General features: G+C 42.6%; 2 protein-coding genes across 8 annotated transcripts in view; one reads left to right on the plus strand and one right to left on the minus strand.

The window, feature by feature from the left end:
- LOC134296131 (uncharacterized) overlaps nucleotides 1-22765 on the plus strand; it is a 220328-nt gene that overhangs the window by 84491 nt on the left and 113072 nt on the right. The gene's annotated exons all lie outside the window — the stretch shown is intronic.
- The window catches only part of gria1 (glutamate ionotropic receptor AMPA type subunit 1), a 331557-nt gene continuing 319589 nt past the window's right edge, over nucleotides 10798-22765 (minus strand). For 4 of the 7 annotated variants that reach the window (XM_008116336.3, XM_008116335.2, XM_003224413.4 and 1 more), the window contains 2 exons: nucleotides 16938-17072; nucleotides 10798-13916 (listed from right to left, as the gene is read on the minus strand). In XM_008116336.3, coding sequence (XP_008114543.1) covers nucleotides 13725-13916; nucleotides 16938-17072 — 327 coding nt within the window. In that variant the 3' untranslated portion in view covers nucleotides 10798-13724. Of the gene's footprint in view, nucleotides 13917-16937; nucleotides 17073-22765 lie in introns of those variants that run through there. The other 3 variants (XM_008116339.3, XM_008116337.3, XR_010002705.1) reach the window with 3 other exon arrangements.

The following is a 22765-nucleotide window of genomic DNA, read 5'->3' on the forward strand; positions in this document are numbered from 1 at the left end:
TTGTTTCTTACCCGTCTCTCCTTGTGGCTTGAAGCGGGTTACAGAATAATGTAGTGTGGGTATTGCATTAGGCTAGTGTGTCCATACAACACACCCAGGCTAATGCGATTTAACCTGAGGTGAACCAGGGAGGTCTGAATTCTGCTCCAGGATTCTGAACTTCCCATTTTGAGGCAGTGGGGACTGCCATCTCGGATCCCAATGTGGGATCCAAAATTGTGTCCCCAAAGCCATCATATGCTCCCCAGGCTTAGGTAGCCCAGGGAGGTGGGATGGCAGTCCCTCCCTGCCTCACAACACACTCATTCTCCTGAAAAAAAAAACAAGGAAATACCCACTTACATACTCTTCAGTGAACCTGGCAGCTGCAGAGGAGGGGAGGGGGCTCACTCCTTTCATGCTGCTTTGCTCATTTAATGTTGATGAAGCAAGAAGGGAAGTTTTTCCAGAAAACAATGTACATAAAGAGGAAAGCTGATAATATACAAATAGATTTGAATGACATTATATTCATCAGTTGAAAGCTTCCTTGGGGAAGGGAAATGGGTATAAGTTGTATAGTGAAAGTTCAACAAATAAAAATTGTCTTTGTAACCTATTTGAGCACAAGAATTACCCTAATACTAACAAGAGTAAACTGACATGGCTGCCTACCTCAAGGTCAGTCATCAATATGTTTAGGAAGAGCCTTTGGAACCAGCAGGACCAGGTTAAGCTAAGTCGGGCAAAGACCAAATCATGACCTAGGATTTGCACTTTCACTTGACTTAGGGGCTGTAAAAACAGCAGAGCTATTTCCTAACCAGAACCAGTTGAAACTGCCTTGACTGCCATCCTGTATCTATCCCCACCCCCCTCCCTGGCTCAAGCAGCTTGGGGAAATGTCACAGCTGTCCAAGCAGGTGACGTGACATGCCCGGGGACAGCTATGAATGTCTGTGTGTGTGTTTGGGGGTGGGGGTGGGGTGGGCTGTAGGCTAACTGCCCAATGGTGCTGAACTGTGTTCAGTGCAGCTGGGTAGTGGGGAGTGGACTCCCTGCCGCCTCTAAGGCAGTTGGGGGTGTCCCTGATAGGAGAGCATATGGAGAGAGTCTGGCATCCTGGATACATTGCCAATCAGTGTAGAGGGGCTCCTTGTCTCTTAAAAGCAGACACTCGTTCTATGCTTTGGTCTTGGCAAACACCATATGTTCTATGCACAGTGACTTCTTTTATAGGCAAGAAGCTTTCAAACATTATTGTCTCAATGGGGTTCAAAAGTGCAATGTCTCTCTAGTATTCTGTGGCAATACAATTAAATGAAGAGTTTGCAATGAGCTTATTCCTCAGCTTTTATTATGACTTCTATATTTTATTTTCATATATGTCACCATTATATTAATCTTTAGAATGTTTAGCTGTCTCCTTAGTTCAGTATGAATATAGCGTGATGAGTACATTCCAAAAAGTCTTCATTCTAAGAGTTTGCCTTAGGTATGGCATGATTAATATCAGGCCGCAGAACAAGTTGTTCTATTAGTGCTTTTATTTAATCCTGTCATGTCCCTGCAGAGGTATTTATGAGTCTCTGGAAGTCTTATTAGGAGTGACAGCGACCCATTCCACAATGCTTCAGAAAAAATAGATCATCATCACAGGAAAGGAAAGTTAGTATGGAATGCCACAGACAATTGCTATTATTTCTAGTCAATGTGATATGGCAAGTTATCCAGTTGTTGCTGGAAGACAGATACTGTGATAAAAAGAGCAGTACAATTTATGGGCAACATCAAAAGAATCCACAAGTGAGGCTGTATGACTTAATGCAGTCCTTCTTTTTGGCCTTAGTTCTGTCACCCCTGTCATTAATTCCTGTCAATTTGAGAAGTTGGCTGGTTATATCCCTAAAACAGCAGACATAAGGGAATTGTATGTATAATCTATGTACATTTGAAAAATTACAGTATCCTCAGTTTTAACAACATGATTAGCAGTTAGCTCTTTTAAAACCAGAGTAGTTGTTCCCTTTGGAAAAATATGTTTATTCTGAAAATATTCAGATAACCAACAATATTAGATGGCCATAGATGCCATTTTTGTATTTTAGGTGACACTTGACACCTATGATACCTTTAGGGGAAAACCATGTTGGAGGTCTAAAGAGCTTTTGCAGTTGTCCTTGGAATCTGATTTTCTTTCAACATATCCCTTAATATAATGCTGCTTGGAGTTCAGTGAAACCAGTTTGATTATATAATTAATTAGGATTTCAGTGCTAAACTAAGTGTTTTTAACAGTTGCCATGTGCCTTAGAATCAACTTCATCTTTGGTGACCCTGTCATAGGATTTTCTTGGCAAGATAGACTCTTATTTATTTATTTACTCTATTTATACCCCACCTTTCTCTACTCCGCAGGGGACTCATGGCGGCTTACAAATGACTTTTATTATTGCCTTCCACATAAGCTGATAGAATGTGATTTTCCAAAGTCAGTCAGTAAAGCTTTAAAGTATGGACCTAAAGCAACAGGTATAATCTAGTATATTATGTGATACATTTAGATTAATATCTAAGTAGAAATTTGATATGAAATTGGAAGCTGATAAAAGGATAACAAATAGTGTGAGTTGGACAAAAGTTGCTTTTGTTCTATTACGAACTGGCATTGTGTAATTATTGATAAAGCCCTTTCTTAATCCTGTGTTTGTTTTTGGTTCATTATCATTTTGATACATAAGATGATTGCATATTTTCTATATATGTGAAAAATATAGAGGGAACACTAGATTTCAGTACAGTAGTTTAAAAGGATTTCTAATGAGATGCCTGCATCACCAACACATCATACCAGACTCTTTCTAGTGAGAGATAGAAATGGAAATTATATAAATTCATTTATATTGTTATCTTTTGATGAATTCTGTTGAGTATTTGTTGGAATCCCATTTGATATGAGATAACAGTTCCCAAAACATAGTGTAATTCACAAAAGTACTCTGTTATCTAGCTGCACTATTTTAGTAGACCAGCTGGACTCTAATAAACCCTAGAACAGGAGTGCCAGACCTCTCCAGGGCTGTGTTTCTATTGCAGCAGACAAACTTACTGCTACTTTGGCAATGGCAACTGCATAACATGAGGTGTTTAAATTTTACAGTGAACATTTCCCCTCTTTTTAAATGAAGGATGTACTTCCCATGTATCCTGTTTGATAGCAAGAGTAAGAATCTACTTTTAAACAAAGCAGTGGGTGTACTCCTTGTTTTAAGGTGAAACGAGGAGGAAGAATGTCTTTTTTATGACAAATCATAATGAAAGCTGGGATAAAAATGGAGTGAGCACTATATGCATTCAACCTCTTCTGTTGACATTGTTGTGCCTGTGTGCCTTGTTTCTAACCTATGGCAACCCTAAGGCAAACCTATCATAGGGTTTTCTTGGTAAAATTTGTTCAGAAGAGATTTGTCATTGCCTTTCTCCGAGGCTGAGAGAATGTGATTTGCCCAAGGTCATATAAATGGGAATAAATATCCTGTGACCACAGGGCATGAGAATACTAAGCTTTATAGTGTCTCTAGATCTGAACAGTCACAATACCTGAAAACTAGGAATGTGTGATGAACCATGGGCCTTGTAGTCCTGCTCAGGACATTGTAATCCCTGATGAAGATGAAAACTTGGGTTTTTTACCTTCCCAGTCTGAACTGGATTCCTCTCAGCCAGATCCTTCCCAGGCAGATCTGGAAACCTTGCACCTGCAAGAAAGTTGTGCCCCAGAAGTATGTCAAACAACCCCAGAGCCTACTTCTCCCGTGTTCTTGCGCCGGGAGTTTTGTAAACAACAGAGAAGTTTGGATTCAGCTTCGCGCAGGAGTGCGAGGATAGCAGCTAAGAATGTTGCCAATTAACATTGGTTCTCGTGAGAATCTTTAAGGAGTTTAACATCTGGTCTCAGAGTTTAGCTTTCGTTTCTGATTCCCAGAGAACCGCTTTGGTGAGAAAGTTGGACTCTATATAGGTGTTTTGCCCGCGTAGCAACTTCGCGGAGTCAATTCGTCAGCCTACGGAGCGAGTTGTGTCTGGACAGCGCGCTCCGATTCAAGCCTCGCTTCAGCTCAAGCCTTGCCTTGCTATCCAGCCTTCGCCTTGCTTCCCAGCCTTTGTTTACCGACGGACTTTGCCTTGTTTCCCAGGACTAATCCTTGCCTTGTTTCACGGATTTTACCAAGTTATTCCACGGACCTTGTTCTTGTTCTTAGTTACCTTGTTCCACGTTCAAGCCTTGTTTCAAGTATCAAGTTATTTCCTAGCCACGCTCAAGTTTTATGGACTAAGGACCTTGTCATCTCCCCTCACTTTGCTTGGCAAAGTGAGTGTTTCGGTTATTGGATTACAACTTTGGACCTTAATATTTCTTATTGGACATTGCTTTTTTGGACTAATTCTGACCTTTCCTGAAGGGTCTAATTCTGGACTATTTTCTATACTTGTTTTTATTAACTTTATATATTCCTTCAATAAAGATATTAGTTAGATTCTGGCCTCTGTGTATGGTTATTGGTGCCTCTGCCGCCTGGGTCGTGACAGTTTGACTCCGCCACCCATAAGCACCAACTAACCGGGGCCAGGATGTCTACCGGAGCCGCGCCGGCTGGACAGCCGCTCAGCTACACCATCAGCAAGGACGAAGTGGACCGCATCCGTGACAGACTCAACGCGCAGGATGGAGAAATAAAAGGGTTGAGGGAGCGCGGAGTTCGCCTCCCGGCCATGGCGTTGCCTACCAAGTTTTCTGGAGAAGCTGCTAAGGTTCATGTTTTCCGCCGCCAATGTCAAGCTTATCTAGAGGCCCGTGATGCCGAGTTTCCCCAAGAAGACATCAAGGTGGCGTGGGTCTACAGTCTTCTAGACGGACCAGCGGCTAGCTGGGCGACGGCCCTGTTTGATCAAGCCTCCCCCCACCTAAGTTCAGCACAACGCTTCTTGGATCACCTTAAGGAGACCTGGGGAATCGAGGACAATTTGGAGGCAGCCGGTCACAAACTCCGGCGCCTCCTTCAAGGAGACAGACCCATGTCTCAGTACATAGCCGAGTTCCGCGTGCTGGCCCACAACACCGGCTGGAACGATGTAGCCCTCAGAGGACAATTTCGGGAGGGTCTCAACATTGAAATGCTGGAAGAAATCTCCAAGGTGGATCCTCCCCAGACCCTCGAGGCACTCATTGATCAATGTTTACGGGCTGAAGTCATGATTGCCAACAGGAAACAATGGGTTCGAGGCCAGGGCGGTAGAGCCGGGGCAAAACCCCCCGCTCCCGCCAGTGTTCAGCCACGTCCGGTGTGGAGACCCCCGCCGCCAACCCCATACCCCAGAGGAGGCGAGGAGGTGCCGATGCAGTTGGGCAATGTGCGTCCCAGACTAGATGCCGCCGAGAAGGCCCGTCGTCAACGCTTGAACCTCTGCTGGTACTGCGGGAACGGGGGCCACTTCGCCAGAGAGTGCCCAGCCAAAGGGAAGCCCGCCGCCCGTCTTGCGGCGGCGTCCTCCACGGAGTCGAAGGCGTCTGAGCCGACTGGCACACAGCCGGCGGGGGAAGCCAACGACCGGGTGTAGAGAGGCTCGCCAACCCGGTCAAAAAATCCATCCAAGAGCCGCCAACCGGGGTCCTGTTCCTTCTCGTGGTCACATTATGGTCAGCAAAAAGGGGACCCGTCACGATCCACGCCATGATAGACTCTGGAGCTACCAACAATTTCATCGATAGAGAGTATGCCGACTCTCTGGGATTACAATATCATGATTTCAAGAATGCCCGTGTGGTGCAAGCCATAGACGGCCGCCCCCTCAAGACGGGCCCCGTAAGCCAGTGGTCGGAACCCACCAGGATGTGGATAAGGGAACATATGGAAGAGATTTCCTTCTTTGTTACCGAGGTTCCCCATTTCCCTGTGATTTTGGGAATTCCATGGCTGACACTCCACGACCCTAACATCTCCTGGTCCAACAGAGAACTGCAGTTTGCTTCACCGTACTGCCAAAACCATTGCCTCGTAGCCAAGGTATGCCATGCCACAGACTCCGAGCCCATCATCACCTTGCCAAAGAAGTACTCCGAGTATTGGGATGTATTCAATGAGAAAGAAGCCGAAAAATTACCCCCACATAGACCTTATGACTGTGCCATTGACTTGGTGGAGGGGGCCCCGATCCCGCGAGGGCATCTCTACTCCCTGACTGAACCAGAGCAAGAAGCTCTCAGGGAATTCTTAGAGACAAACCTTCGCAAGGGGTTCATCAGACCCTCTCAATCCCCAGCCGCCTCCCCAGTGATGTTTGTGAAGAAGAAGTCAGGGGAATTACGCTTGGTGGTGGACTACAGAGCATTGAACAATATCACCAAGCGGAACAGCTATCCCCTGCCCTTAATCTCGGATCTACTGGACCGACTTCGAGGAGCCAAGGTCTACACCAAGCTGGATCTTCGGGGGGCTTATAATCTAGTTCGCATCAGAGAAGGGGACGAGTGGAAGACCGCCTTCCAGACTAAATTCGGATTATTCGAGTCCCGAGTTATGAATTTCGGTTTATGCGGAGCTCCCGCAACGTTCCAGCATTTTGTCAACGATATTTTTCAGGACTATCTAGACAGATTCTTGATAATCTACCTGGACGATTTTTTGGTGTTTTCCAGATCACAATCAGAACATGAGAACCACGTCAAAATGGTGTTGCAACGACTGCGGGATCATGGACTTTATGCCAAGCTAGAAAAATGCGCTTTTGATCTACAAGAGGTAGATTTCCTTGGCTACCGCATCTCGCCTCTAGGGCTTTCCATGGATCCAGCCAAAGTTTCAGCAGTATTGGAATGGCGGGCGCCAACTAACAAGAAAGAGGTGCAGCGTTTCTTGGGGTTCGCGAACTACTACCGCAAGTTCATTCCAGATTTTGCCCGCTGGTCCGACCCCATCACTAGCTGCATCCGTGGAAAGCAGCCTTTCCGCTGGACTGATCAAGCAGAGAAAGGGTTCCAGCAACTGAAGAAACTATTCACCTCCCAGCCAATTCTACAGCACCCAAATCCTGGAACCCCTTTTGTGGTGCAAGCGGACGCCTCTGATGTGGCAATTGGGGCTGTACTCTTACAACCGGTGGGAGATCACCTCCACCCCTGTGCCTTTTATTCTCGTCAACTAACCACACCAGAGAGGAATTACACCATTTGGGAAAAAGAACTACTGGCCATAAAGGCAGCCTTTGAAACTTGGAGACATTGGCTAGAAGGGGCCAAATTCCCCATTGAAGTCCACACTGATCATCGTAATCTAGAACATCTAAGAACTGCCCGCAAACTAAATCAGAGGCAGCAACGTTGGGCTTTATTCTTTGAACGTTTCAACTTCCAGATCCATTATGTGACCCCAGCTCAAACCAAGCAAGCAGACGCCCTGTCACGTAAACCGGAATACGCTGCAGGACGCAAGGAGACCTTTGAATCCCAACTGCTACAACCTGAGAACCTTGCCACGCTCACAGTGGGGAACACCAAATCCAGTCCCATTGGTTCAACTTCCCCTACTCCAGGACCCATCTGTGCTCAAGAAATCAGGGCTAGTCAGCAAGCAGATGCCTGGGCGCAGGACCAACTTCGCCAAGGTCTGCATTTTCCCTTTTCGCTTAAAGATGGGCTGCTCTGCTATAGAAATCATGTTTATATCCCACCCGGACCGGGCAGGGAAAAAGCGCTTCGTCTGTGTCATGACTGCAAACCAGCAGGACACTTCGGACTATTTAAAACCATGCATTTGATCCTAAGAGATTTTTGGTGGCCCAAGATCCGCAAGGATGTGGAAAAATATGTCAACACCTGCCCAGTATGCCAGCGCTCCAAGATACGAAGGGAGAAGCCCTCAGGGCTTTTGCACCCCCTTCCTACCCCATCTCGCCCATGGGAAATAATTTCCGCGGATTTCATCACTGACCTACCACCTTCCTGTGGATTCACCACGATCTTAGTGGTGGTGGACCTATTCACCAAGTTAGCCCATTTCATTCCCTGCGAAGGCCTCCCCACGGCCAAAGAAACTGCGGATCTATTTCTTCAGCATGTTTTCAGACTACATGGATTGCCCAAGAGTTTAGTCACAGACCGTGGATCTCAATTCACCTCTCGTTTTTGGAAGGCACTACAAAAACTACTGGGCATAGACTCTCGCTTATCTTCAGCTCATCATCCCCAAACAGATGGGCAAACGGAGCGCACCAATGCCACTTTGGAGCAGTATCTTCGCTGTTATGTAAACTACCAACAGGACAATTGGGCTTCTCTGTTACCACTGTCTGAGTTTGCCTACAATAATGGAGTTCAAGCTTCTACAAAAGAAACGCCGTTCTTTGCAAACTACGGTTTCCATCCACGTTTCTTTCCCCCTGTCATTGAAACTTCAGAAGTTCCCGCAGCAGAGGATTGGCTGCAGGAACTCACAGCGGTGCAACAACTTTTGCTCCAGCAACTGGACCAAGCCAAGGAGGACTATAAACGCCACGCTGACAAACACCGCCAGCCGGGCCCCGAAATCAAGGTAGGAGATCGGGTTTTTCTGTCCACTCGCTTTCTGCCCTCCCACCGCCCATGCCGGAAGTTAGATGCCCGCTTCATTGGCCCCTATCCAGTGGTGGCGCAATTAAACCCCGTGACTTTCAAACTCCAACTTCCGCGTTCAATGCGCATTCACCCAGTGTTTCACCGTTCCCTGCTCCTTCCGGCGGATGGTGTGCGTCCTGATACAGACCAACCGGCCCCCCCTCCTGTTTTGATGAATGGGGAGGAGGAGTTCGAGGTTGAGGACATTTTGGATTCTCGCTTTCATCGCCGCCGCCTACAATATCTCATTGACTGGGTGGGTTTTGGGCCTGAGGAACGCTCTTGGGAAGACGCCTCCACAGTCCATGCTCCTGATCTAACCCGTCGCTTCCATCTGACCTATCCCACCAAACCGCGACCTCGCGCCTCGGGGAGAGGACCCCAGTTTGGGAGGGGCCCTGAGGAGGGGGATAGTGTGATGAACCATGGGCCTTGTAGTCCTGCTCAGGACATTGTAATCCCTGATGAAGATGAAAACTTGGGTTTTTTACCTTCCCAGTCTGAACTGGATTCCTCTCAGCCAGATCCTTCCCAGGCAGATCTGGAAACCTTGCACCTGCAAGAAAGTTGTGCCCCAGAAGTATGTCAAACAACCCCAGAGCCTACTTCTCCCGTGTTCTTGCGCCGGGAGTTTTGTAAACAACAGAGAAGTTTGGATTCAGCTTCGCGCAGGAGTGCGAGGATAGCAGCTAAGAATGTTGCCAATTAACATTGGTTCTCGTGAGAATCTTTAAGGAGTTTAACATCTGGTCTCAGAGTTTAGCTTTCGTTTCTGATTCCCAGAGAACCGCTTTGGTGAGAAAGTTGGACTCTATATAGGTGTTTTGCCCGCGTAGCAACTTCGCGGAGTCAATTCGTCAGCCTACGGAGCGAGTTGTGTCTGGACAGCGCGCTCCGATTCAAGCCTCGCTTCAGCTCAAGCCTTGCCTTGCTATCCAGCCTTCGCCTTGCTTCCCAGCCTTTGTTTACCGACGGACTTTGCCTTGTTTCCCAGGACTAATCCTTGCCTTGTTTCACGGATTTTACCAAGTTATTCCACGGACCTTGTTCTTGTTCTTAGTTACCTTGTTCCACGTTCAAGCCTTGTTTCAAGTATCAAGTTATTTCCTAGCCACGCTCAAGTTTTATGGACTAAGGACCTTGTCATCTCCCCTCACTTTGCTTGGCAAAGTGAGTGTTTCGGTTATTGGATTACAACTTTGGACCTTAATATTTCTTATTGGACATTGCTTTTTTGGACTAATTCTGACCTTTCCTGAAGGGTCTAATTCTGGACTATTTTCTATACTTGTTTTTATTAACTTTATATATTCCTTCAATAAAGATATTAGTTAGATTCTGGCCTCTGTGTATGGTTATTGGTGCCTCTGCCGCCTGGGTCGTGACAGAATGGAATGGTACACATGATAGTTGCATTCCATGTGGACTTTGTGGATCTGGTCTGCAGCTATAGCTGTTGTTTGTTGAGTTTGACTGTCATTAAGCCATCACACTCTTCAGAACTCAATATCTTAGAATAGATTTTTGGAATTTACACTTGTAGAACAAATTGTTCTTTCACTCTACAATTATAGCACTAACATTCCTCTTTAATATGTAGAATCCTAGGATTTGCAATTTATAGAAGAGTGTTTAGAATTCTCTGCCTTATTAGTGCCTCTGACAAAACTACAAAACTCAAGATTTGACAGGATGTATCTATGGTAGTTAAAGTGGAATCATGCTTCTAAAATTGTTGTCTGGAAGAGCTCTCAGTTCAGACTGAAATAAATCCATATCAGGTTTTAGGTTATCTTAACCTTGTAGAACTTCACTATTCCATAAAATCCAAGGTAGTTTTCTATATGTTGAACAAACACTTACAAAATTATTTGGTTAATTTTTATTCTAATACAATTTAGGGAAAGCAACCCACCATGTATAGCTTGATTCTGTACTGCCAGGAAGTTTGGAAATAATGCTCAAATAGTAGCAAGACTTGTTTCTTCCCCTGTTCATCGAGGCTTGACACTGAGCAATATGTAAACGGAGGATGCATCAATATTATAAAGATTCCAGATAATATTTCTTTTTTCTCAGCATCAATAAAAAGCAAGTTACAAATTTGCAACACATTTCTCGTGGCACAGAGATGGAGACTGAAAACAAATAGAACTCTCAAATAAAAATCCAGGTACCAAAGAGCAAAATTTAATGAAAGCCAAAACTGTTAAATATGGATTCTTGTTGAGAAAAAGGTCAATGTCCCTTCCCCAACTCCATTATTCTATATTTAAGAAAAGTGTAGTAAAAATACATATTACAAGTTAACATTTCCCCTCTTTTCTGTGTCATTTTCTTTTCCTCCTCCCACCCTTCTACTGATCAAAAACATTTGAAAGACCCATTTTGTGTCCCATTGTCACAGGCAGTTGTCCTATCATAGAAGGCTCATCCCATAAACCCATCTAACTGGCTGGCTCAATTATCACATAGGTCTTTTTTTCTTTTACCACAAAGTCAACAGAAAGTTTTGTTATTTTTAAAAAAGTTTTTATAGGACTCATTCCCCCCCCCCCCCCCAATTCATATAGAAGGAAATTCTCACCCTCTGTTTCCACTGCACTTTAAGGTGGAAAATAATTACTGAGGGCTATTGAATGTTCTTGAGACTGAAAGAAGTATCACATTTTGTGGACATCCAAAAAGATTTCTCAATAAAAAGCAGACTTGATTTGGTGTGCACCGTAAGCCACACACAGAGAACTAAACTTGGGGAAAAAAACATAAAGCAGACATAAAAATTGAAAAAAAATTACAACCACACACTGAGAACAAGACTGTGAAGAGTTATTATCAGAGGCGAGATCCCAGTCTTGACAGATAGCTGAACGAAAAGATGAAGACAGAAAGACTTCCATTGGCACAGAGAGAAAACAAACAGGCACTAGGCATGCTGTGCCCTCTTTAGGGGATTTGCAGTTTCTGTGTTGCCAGTCTTACAAAGGCGCCATCTCAAGACGAAAGGTGGAGGGAGGGAGGGCAGCAAAGTGTTAAGTGGAAAAATCAGTTCCTAGAGTCTAGTCTTTAATGGTTGTTGACACTGTACAAGCACAGCAAGTTGTGTACGAAAGCTTTCTTGTATTAGAGCCAGTTGCCAGTTTCACTTTTAGAAACAAAATAAATTCCACACGCACTACTTCAGGATTACCCCTTCAGCAAAGCCATGTCATTCTGAAGCCTGTGGTTCATTCTTGTCCAGTCTTTTTGCTTCCCTTCCCATCTTTTGTTTTATGCATTATGTTACCCACAGGTCTCAGAGATTAGGTACAATGAGTTTCTGTTAAACTGCTGGGTTTGCACTGGCACTTGGAGGAAGTTTTAGCCCCTTATAGAGTCTGGCATTACCCATCCAGTCATGGGCAAATGCATATCTGAGGATGGGGATTGTCAAGGGAAGGGTCAGGTCTCCTCCAGGCTTTTAATGGAGTTGGAGTTGCTCCTTTTTAACATACGTTTCATCGGGGAATGCTTGTCACATTGCTCAAGAATTTTACTGTAGATGGCGGTGATGTCATACATACACAGACACACAAAATGAAGCTTTTGTTTCAATGTAATGCACACATGACTGGGGGGAAATACTGCTAGCAAGTCCACTTTCTTGTGCTTTAGTCAGCTGTGTAGTTTTCAGTGTTTCATTGCAGGCTTGGAGTTTGGATGACAGACAAAGTTTTCAATAGCAAGCAGGGTACCAGCTGGTCGGTTCTTCATGTTCCACTTCCCCTCATGATGATGGATGAGATGGAAACCATGTCTGTTGGCTTTTGTTATAATGCTGCTGGCCAAGACTTGAGTCCTGAAACTGATATTTTCTCTCTTGCTTTTAAATCAGGGCCAGATGCAAATAAATATTATGGAAGGCTGTATCTAGGTGAATGCCCTTCCTTGTTGGTATCACACACTAAATTCTTCGTTTCTTTGTTTTCTTGTCTTAGTAAATCTAGTGTGGCCTAGTTAATCTATGGAATTACCATCAAATATGGCCCCCATAGACTAAAAAAGCCCAATTGCAGAGGACAACTCTGATGTCTTAAGTCTGATTAACTAGTGATAAATAGTTCTCTGTTTAGAGAAAATAAATCTTACAGAAATGCAGGAAATGGCTGATAAATGCCTCTTCACTTTTGAAAAGGCAGACATGGAGAATATGTAATATATCATTTTGTATTTTTATGATTCTCACCCCCCCCCCCCATGTAGGAAACAGCTGTGGTCTGAGGTGGCTACTAACCTGTCCATGTGGTAGCCCGCCAGATGCACATTTTGGGAAATGACACATTTCCCATTCTCATAAAATGCTAAGTCATAAAACCATTTTCAAACTCTGGGATAGAGATCAAATTTGCCACTTTCCCCAGGGCTCATCCCAAATCCAGATACAACCACTGGCCTCATTTTGAGAAGTCTTTTTTTGGGTCACACCATGTCAGGCTTCCCTTTCAACTGTTCTCAAAGTTCTTCATTTGACAGTGGAATGGAGAACTCTTCCAATGGCCCAAGCAGCCATGTTGAAACAACTTCAAAATACAGTAGTGTCCTGTTGTCTCAAAATGTGTCTGTCCATTTATTTTTTTCTTCTTGTTAGTAGCGCAGACATTTATGGTTTGCATCCCAAACTAAACCTGATTTTAAACTGTTGAGCAGGGCAGGGCTGATATTACCCTGATGTCACGGGAATTAGTAAGAAAAATGTATATTGCACACACTAAGAACTTATTAACAACCAAGTTAAAAACAAAATGGCGCTGTCTTCCTCAGTGTTCCTGTAACCGTGTACTCAGGGATGTCTCCAATTTCCGTTCAGTCCAGTTGCCCTCTCCTTATTGCAGTACAGGTTGTACTTTCTTCTGCCTATGGATTTACTGTAAAATAAATGACACATACACACACATGCACACACACGCACACACATACAGAAAAAGAAAGGAAAATAGATCTGATTTCCTTTGGAAGATCCATTGTATCGCCCCTCTTCTTGAATGGTTTGGTTCAGCACTGGAGAGGCTGGGGCTAGGGAGACCCCGCTCTCACCCAGAAGGTCTGTCAAGGGCAGTTACAACCCTGTTGCTCCCAGGGACATCCCAGAGTTGTCACCCATGCATGGAATCTCCTGCATGGTTTGGGGAAAATCGTGGCTCACCACCCGTCCATTTTCGCCACTGCTGGTTCCTGCTGCAGATGCTCTGGGAAGGGTTGATGTCCGTATGGCTTCGTTGATTGATTGCTGTGGGATTAAACAAAAACCCTTTTTGAGAGAGACAAGGGGGGTCTCCCCCTGTCCTTAATAGTGGTTGGACAGTCACAATAAGCTACATTCAGTACTATTTCTTATCTCCAAACTATTTGTTCTTTTGGTCCCCTCCCCCACTCCATTCCACTCCTTTATGGTGCTTTCCATATGCAATGTAGGCATTTTTAAACTGAAGTTGTTGTAGTCTAACATTCACTGGTGACAACACTGGACTAAGCAACATTTGTTGTTCCTTGAGCCTTCTCTCATGACAAATATAAATTATGTATTAGGGATATGTAACTTGGATGGATTCAGGAATAGATTTACCTCATCTTCTCCTGCATGATATCCACCCAATTGCCATGTGCTGATGAATTTTGATAGCTAAAGTATCGAAAACCATGCTTTCTGCCCCTCCCCCCAAAGTATATTCCCTGGTTCAACATCAAAACTAGGTGTGCAGGAACAGCACTATTAGGGGATCACTTATCGGCATTTGAATGAAAAAATATGGTATTTTGCCATCATGTCAGTACATTTTGTGTCGACCAGTGTTTTGAAGCAGCTACAAAATGGTCATAGGTGTGCATTGTCCATCCCTGTTCTTTGTAAAGACCTCATCACATGAGGAATTTTTAGCATCCTAAGATGCTGCTGTCCCAGTTGAGCGATGGAGCCCCACACTACCCATCACATGAGGTAGTCTAACATCCGACGGGGCTTGTGGCTCAACTCCCATGTTGGCAGTGCAGCGTCGGAGAATGCTGCACTGCCAACATGGGAGCCTCCCCATGTTCCATTTGGGACAACGGGACTACCAGGGTGACAAACCATGCATCAACACTTCCCCATGTGTGATGGGAAAGTGTTGCTGCCAGCTGGAAGGCATGTGGGGCACTGGAATTGCCCTGCCAATTTGCCACAGTGGCTGGCGAATCTGCACAGGATCCTCATCAATGTGATAAGGTCCTAAGTCAATATAGGTGCAAACCACTGGAGACATAAACAAGATAGTTTGCTGAAAAGTTTTCTAGATATAGAACCAAAGGCTGAAGACCTATTTTCTGAGATACAGTCTGGAGAGTATAATGTTGACCATGTGTAGGGTGCACGAGTAATTACCAACAGTGCAAATTACCAACAGCACAAATATAAGGTATCATGGTTAGTGATGCCTAATTGCCTATATCAGATCAGGAGACCTTTAGGCCCTTGTACCTCGGAACTCAGAAATTGTGGCTTTTAAAATATTACGACTGATTTCAGTTCTCAAATGTTGTGTATATCTTCAAATTCTTCAGACCTAACATGTTAAACAAGCATTTTTTGAAACACTCTGTTATTATGTTGAGATTAACGATCTCATCACATGACAAATTTTAACGCCCTAGAACTCTGTTGCCCCAGAGCCCCACGCTGCCCATCACATGACATAGCCTAACTTCCAGTGGCACACTGTTACTCAACTGGGGTGGCAGTGAGGTAGGGCATTGTGCCACCAATATGAGAGCCTCCTTGTGTTCCATTTGGAATTGCGGGGACAAGCCGTGTGGCAATGCTTCCCCATGTATGATGAGCTGGGTGGTGACACTTCCCCCCGTGGGATAAGGCGCGAGGCAACAGGTTTCCCATGCCCTATGCTGGAGTCACCACGATGTATGGCAAATCTCCTTGCTATCACCTGGCTCATTCACCTCAATGTGATAAGGTCCTTAGTGAATAACATTTCGTATTATCTTAAGAAGGAGAGCCAACTATCAAATCTGTATGGGGATTAGGTTTGCTCACATGGTAACAATAATACACTGTCCTCTGAGATGGTTACATTTGTGTATACAACCTTCACCAGGATAAACATACTTCTTGGCCTGGCTCAAAGCTTTGAAACCACATGCTTATTGGCATACACTATTTTTTTTTATCACAGATAAAACAGTTCTACACCACCCCATACCCTATTCTTTCTGTGCTGCTGCAGCAGTATTAATGAAAATTGCAAGGGGATTTTCTTGGAAATGTGATTCTTGGCAAGCAGAGTGGACTGCATTTTAGGTGAAGGACTACAGTTATATGCTTCTGGTCTCAAATTGGGACCAATGTATAATGCAATCAGAAGAAAGCTGGGCTTGTACATGGGAAACCAGGTCATAACCACTAGCAGTTAGGACCATGATATATCTTTCTCCAGTTAGTTCTATAGGCTTGCTGTCAAATTTAATACTTTTCTGAAATCCTTGGATATTTTGAAGCTTGAATTCAGCCATACATTTATTTTTGTTGTGTTGTACTGTGAATCTCAGTGGCCAAATGCAGAGGTATACTAGAAGACTTGTATTTATCTTTTTATGTCACAAAGGAACGTATCTCACAACAGGGTGGGAGTCCTGAAACCCTATAGATTTTACTGTGAGGTGAGGAATACTGGGAGTTATCATCTGATTCCTACGTCTGCATTTTATGTTTGTACATTGTTCTAGTGTGTTTTCTTTACAAAAATGAACACCAGGTAACAGATGCAGCACTGTTACTTTGACTGTGCAACAAATGCTCGTTTGTGACATAAATTCACAGGTCACTCAATGGAACTAAGTTGATGGGCAGAGGCAAGATGTTTCACAGCTTTGGAACTGTGATGCTGTAATGTCTCAATCTGCTCAAATATTCAAAGATAGATTCTCCCTATTGGCTTCTTAAGGCCACCAAGTAAGACATTATCAGGTATAAGGAGCAAATTAACCTGGTCTGTTTTAATTTCTAAGCTGTATTTCAAAACATGTTGCCTTTTGTGTCTATGTTTTAAGAATATTCAACATATTTCATCTTAACAATCTTAAAAACAAACCATTTGTGAAGAAGCCCTTATTTAGAAAAGAAACTGTGTAAGTGATATGAAGGATTGTTTTTGAGTCCCTAAATTTTGAATGTCTACCCTAATAGCCATCTTGACCTTGGCTAAATTTGGTACTAAAAGGCTATGATGAATCTGGCTGGTATCAGAAAGAAGGCGTGAAAGGCCTGTGAATGTGTTGCCACCTTCATCCGTTTTGATTCACTTCTGGACTTGTAACAAAACTCGATTAAGGCAACCAGCATGGCTAGTCCAAGCCCACCGATGAGGATGTAGAAAACACCGGCCACATTGCTGAGACTCAAAGCACTTGTTTTGTCCTATAAGAGAAAGGAAAGGGAAAAGGGGTTGTGGAGAGGTTGGGAATGGGGGAAAGAATATGTTAACATGGTTTCTTAGAAGCTTGACATACATGCTTAATGTGATAACAATATCACTGGGGAGCCACCACTTTGAAATACACATATGACCTTTCAATAGCCTTTCTTTATATCCTAAATATCCTTCTCCAACTGAACACAAAAAATGACTAAAACTTTCAGCATGGCTGTGGCTTTCTAACTCTTAGGGAAAGATTTTAACTAAATTATTTTTTTTAAGATTCCACACTCTAAGATACCTATTTGTTCCAAATGTCTAGCTAGTCTTAGTTATTGATTTAAAAAATGATCTGTGTGCTGACATTTGCGAGTCTCCAATTTCTTTGCACTCTTAAAATAACCCACTCTCTTAGAAATGCCTGTTCTTTTCTTCTTTGATTGTTTCCCCCGCAACTTCTGTTGCTGAGCAACAAATCAGAATCACTTATTCCGTTCCCCTCCATCACATCCTTCCTCCTTTGTGCTAAAACCAAGTTGCAGTGACACTGAGTGGATTCTGTCCCTAGATATGCAGTAGATTTTTTCTTTAATAAGGCAGTTACTTTATGTCTGTTTTCAAGTAATGTATTTTAAACTCCTTATTTTATTGATAAGAAGGATTAGTCACCACTTAATAATGTTTTGTCCTTTATTCTGACCATGTTAAATTGGTATAATTATTACATAGGAAGGTACTTGAGTCTTTCAGCGTTATATTAGAGGAATGGAAAACACTGATGCCTAATATAATATTCTAGTATCATCTGATTCGATCAAAATGCCAGAAAAATTAAATAACTACTTGGTTCTGAATCTAAATGTGCATAATGCCATTTTCCTCTTAGTTAATGCAGAGATGACAGATGTTTGCTGAGATTTATCTGATGTTCTCAAAAGAAATGCTTGGGCAGCTGGAATCTCATGTTACCCATTTTCAAATCCCAGGAAAATTGCTGTGTCTTAAAAGGTAAGATAGAAAGGATTTTCTATATATAGATCTGAGGCTGGATCTACACTGCCCTATATCCCAGGATCTGTATTCCAAATATTTCCTGGATCCTGAGACTCTTGAAGTGATATATATCATGTACAAAAAGAATGATTTTTGTTATGACTGCTGTAAGACTACAATCCTGTCAATTGGATGGCAGTTATACAGTTTAGTGACAATATTCTGTGCTCTAATCAAATACTTTAGAATGTGAAATACTTCCACTTAGAAATGTGATTCTTCACTAAGTTTTTTTCTTGAAGGAAGCAATGATCAATTTCGGGAATTGTTCCCACTAGGGGGAAGTCTTCAAAAACACTGTTTTTACAATTTGGGACTTATTCTGAACAAATTTACACATTATTGTTTCCCACAGAGACAGCTTTTTCTTGCATTGCAACAATCTTTCATGTCATTCAACCATGTGAAATTCTATACAAAATAAGTCCTGAACTGCAGAGATTCTCATCAGTCTAGGGTTGTACTTATCAGAGTTTCTTGACACTTGGATTTCTTCTCTTTCCAGCCCTTCTTTCCATCCATACATCCAAAATCAATAGTCTAAATTGTATTATTTGTCCCAATTAGAAGAGACCCACTGAGTCTATGGTATTTGCATATGTATTGACTCTCAACATTGATTAAAAAATAACAGGTCTACTTTAGACTGGATTAATTGACCAGATCCAGGTCTTTGACTATACCTGCTGTGGCTTCTAGAAATACACTACTGTGCTTCTTGATATATCTTTAGTCTTGTTCAAGTTCATCTTGAAACAATGGCATGGGAGTTTCATGAGCAGACTTTCCATGATTCTTTCCAGAGGAAGTTGAAAATGTCATCAAAGTAATGTTGCATGCATCAATTAAAATATTCTTTCCTTTTTAATAGAGTCAGTAGTGATATAAGCGGTCAGACGTTAAGCACACCCATCTCCAGACTTGAAGCAAATGAACAGAGCCTTCATATTTGACAAAGAGGACCACCACATATTTGTCACAGGAGCTCTTCACATGGCCCTTTTGAGCTGTGCTGTTGCTCCGGCAATTGCTGGTGAAAGGAAAGGCGTGCATGGTGGCTTGTGGCGCCCATGCGCCCTCCCTCCTCCCCTCATTACATGGAGGGGATGGGAGAGGGTGCTTTGGCACCTTTTCCCTTCCCCCATCAGATGGCAGTTAGGTCGACAACACCTGGCAATGCGTGTTGCTTGGCACACCCTTTTTGCCATCACATGGCAAAAAGGGGACGAAAGTACGGTTAGCTCTGTTAGAGCTACCCAAACCATACTTTCCACCCTGTAATGGAGGAGAAAGTGGCTTTCAGTGTTTCCCCATCACTTTGGGAAAAATGTGGGCAAGGCCTACTGTGTCACGGCGCACAACAGGCCCTGTCCTTCCTGTGCATAAAAGTAAAAAAGGGGCACAAATGAAGAGGTGGCAGGTCTATTAGTTCAATGTAAATAATTATCAATTACATTCTTTTGTTGTGTTGACCAATCCTTTCAAATTTCAACCATTCTGAGATGTGAATAAGAATTTTTGCCCCGTATATGAGATCCAGATTTATTTGTTGCTCATATGTAGGACAAAATTCTTATTAACAGATTTATTAATAGTCTTAGCCAAATATCCATTTGATTAAAATTCTGATGTTCAAGCTCTCTGCCTCTAGTTACCATTGGTGTAATGGGAAAATTCTGCAGTGTAGTTTTACTATTATGTTAAGGAATAGCATGTACTGTGTTCACAAGTCTATTTATGAATATTTAGAGAAAGATATGCTCTTTGTGCTTTCAAAACAAATAAGTGGGGAGAAACAGGAAGAGTGGGTGAAATTTTTAAGATCCATGGAGAATATACCCTTCAATAAAATCTCATAGATTTCCAAAGATTGACTGGTGGAAACATACGCAAATATCAGCACTTTACCACTCTTAAGGTCAGTGTGTGCTCCCAATAAGGACATGAATTGCAGAGAAATATTAAAATAGATCCAAGTTTAAATGGCCCTGCAAGAACTGTGCCATGGATCCATCTGGTCAATGTCTCAAGGCCTCACATTTATATTGGGGAAAAACATCTGAGAGATTTGAATCATTAGAATAGCTTGCCCTCCTGCTACTGTAGGTGCTATAGACTAGAAAAAAATGATATTAAAAATTGGCATACAAGGCTGACTGAAACTTGGCCAAAAATGTAGTATACTGAAAGTGAGCTTCTGAAAAGGAAAATATAGCTGGGGGGGGGGGGGGGGGGGAGAGAGAGAGAGAGAGAGAGAGAGAGAGAGCAGCGGGATTGTCACAATTTACATTTAAGCATTGAATGACAAAAGAAGTACTTTTTGGCTTCTTTATTTTATTTTATTTGGCTTGAATTGTGTTGATTCTAATTGCAGAGTGGCCTTTGTGTATGTGGAAAGAATAGCGATTGTCTTGCCATCAGAGTTCTTTCCCAGTTGGCACTGCACTCACACACTCTCTCTGCAAAGGCAAAGCAACGATTTCTACCTGCCATTGTTTGCCTTGGCTTCTTGGCTCCAAAAGCCCTTGCCTGCTGTTTTTGTACACGCTCCAGACTTAATAGCACTAATAATAATAGACTAGGAAGAAAGGGACCAATCCCATACAAAATGCCCAGGAGAATGAACCCCTTCTACAGAGCAGCAGAGCCATGTCATTTTGGGCTTTGTGACAGATGCTCTCCCAAGGTGCTTTGCCCATCATGGAGCCGGCTTATTAGTGGGAGTGTAAATGTCACAGCTTGTCTCCTGCAGGGAGAGAGTTAATGTATGAATGGAGAGAAAGAAGGAAGGAAGGGGAGATTGGCAGGTGAAAAGCAAGCAATAAGCCGATCTTTCCGAAATGCCCCAGCATTGTCGCCATGGTGACAAGCACCTTCCCTTGTCGGCTTTTTTTGAGCTGGTGGCAGTTTCTCCATCATCCATGTTTATTGCCTTTTGGTCTGATCTGTCAGAACTCTTCCAGACCCAAGGTTTCTGCCTCTTCCCCAAATGTTCCCTCAGTTTTAGGGACCCAGGAAATGTTTTTAAGGTTTGTGCATGTATGGGGTGGTGATGGTAGTTCAACATTGGCAGGTAGGGTGCAATCCATTTTGTCTACTTGCAGGTACTTGCAAGAAGATGGCTAAATACTTTTCTCGCCCTTTAAAAAGAACAATGTGTAGTGTCCTCCACATGCTTGGTGTAGCTTATTCTCAAGTGCATGTTTCCAGGAATAGATTATAGTTGGCCTTTATTGTTGAGGGTAAAGCTCAATGACAATGGCTGACTTAATATATCTTATTTGCTCATTTTGCACACTTCTGATTGATAATGTCTGCAGAACCTCAATGACATAGGAGTCACACTGGTCCAGTTTTTCCAAAACTACAGAACCCCTGCATATGTAGTCTTAGGGGGCTTGAGTCCCCTGGCCTCCATTCTGGGGCTTATGTTTATGGGGGTCAATTAAAGCAGCCTTTTTAGAGGAAAGTGGTGGTAGTTGTCTTTGATCCTTTCCTGCTGCTGTTAATCACCAAGGCTAACTGATTTTTTCCAGTTTTTTTTTTAATTGTGAAATTGTGGACTGTTTCATTATTGATGTTTTATTAGGTATTTGTTAAATCATTTTAATTATTAATTTCCCTAATAGGAATGCATCAATCTTAATTTTTTGACTGGCTTTGTGATGAATTATGAAAATACTTATGGAAAGTAGGGAACCAATAAAAAAATCATTTATTAAACAATAAATGGATTGACTGATTAATATAAAAACAGGCTCAAAGGAATTATTATAATTTCTTCATTAGGCTTTTGGTTGTCAATTTCTTGAAAGGCGGGCCTTTTACATTTCTTCAAAGTCTACTTTGGGAAGAATTTCCCTTGCTTGCTTGTAGTGTGAAATCAATGTTGTGTTAGCTGGAAAGGCTATGTATTGGCTTCTGCCTATAAAGTTTAATTGCCAATATATAATTATACATTTTAAAAATTTTGTGTGATCTTTTTGATTCTTGCACGGTCTTTGCTGCTTGTCTTTATGGATGCATGGGATAATATCTGCCCAGACATAACAGGGTTAATCTAAATGATATAATTATATGCGTGTGTGTGTGTGTATATATATATATATATGTATACATTACTGGACTATTGATACAAAACCAGCCTGTTTAGTAAAAGTGCAGCTACTTTTCTTTAACCTTTTAATAAAATGAATATAAAGTCATCCAAGATTTTGACTGATGATATCATAAAAAGGAGATCATCATAAGAGTAATTCAAATAATCTTTTAGGTTCTTAACCATTTTGCCAGACTATAATGCCTGTGATGATGGGGACAGTTTTGGTGTACCTAAAACTTTAAACTAAACTCTTGTGGGATTACGATTGTTTTAAAGGTTAATTAAGGCTGATGCAATTTTTTTAATAACTGCAAATTGACTTTGACTCATGGTGACCGTACGAATGAGAATTCTCCAAGTTTCCCTGTTACCAATAGGACTTGAAAACTTAAGGCAGCTGTAGCTTCTCTGATGTTGATATATCCATTTGTAATAATGTCTTTGTCTTTTTCTACTGCCTCCTACCTTACCATTCTACTGAATAATGTCTTTCAATGACAGCTTACTCATCTTGGCTTCTAGGGAGAGTTTCTCTACCAC

This window comes from Anolis carolinensis, chromosome 2 (genome assembly GCF_035594765.1).
Source record: "Anolis carolinensis isolate JA03-04 chromosome 2, rAnoCar3.1.pri, whole genome shotgun sequence".
Taxonomy (NCBI): Eukaryota; Metazoa; Chordata; class Lepidosauria; order Squamata; family Dactyloidae; genus Anolis; species Anolis carolinensis.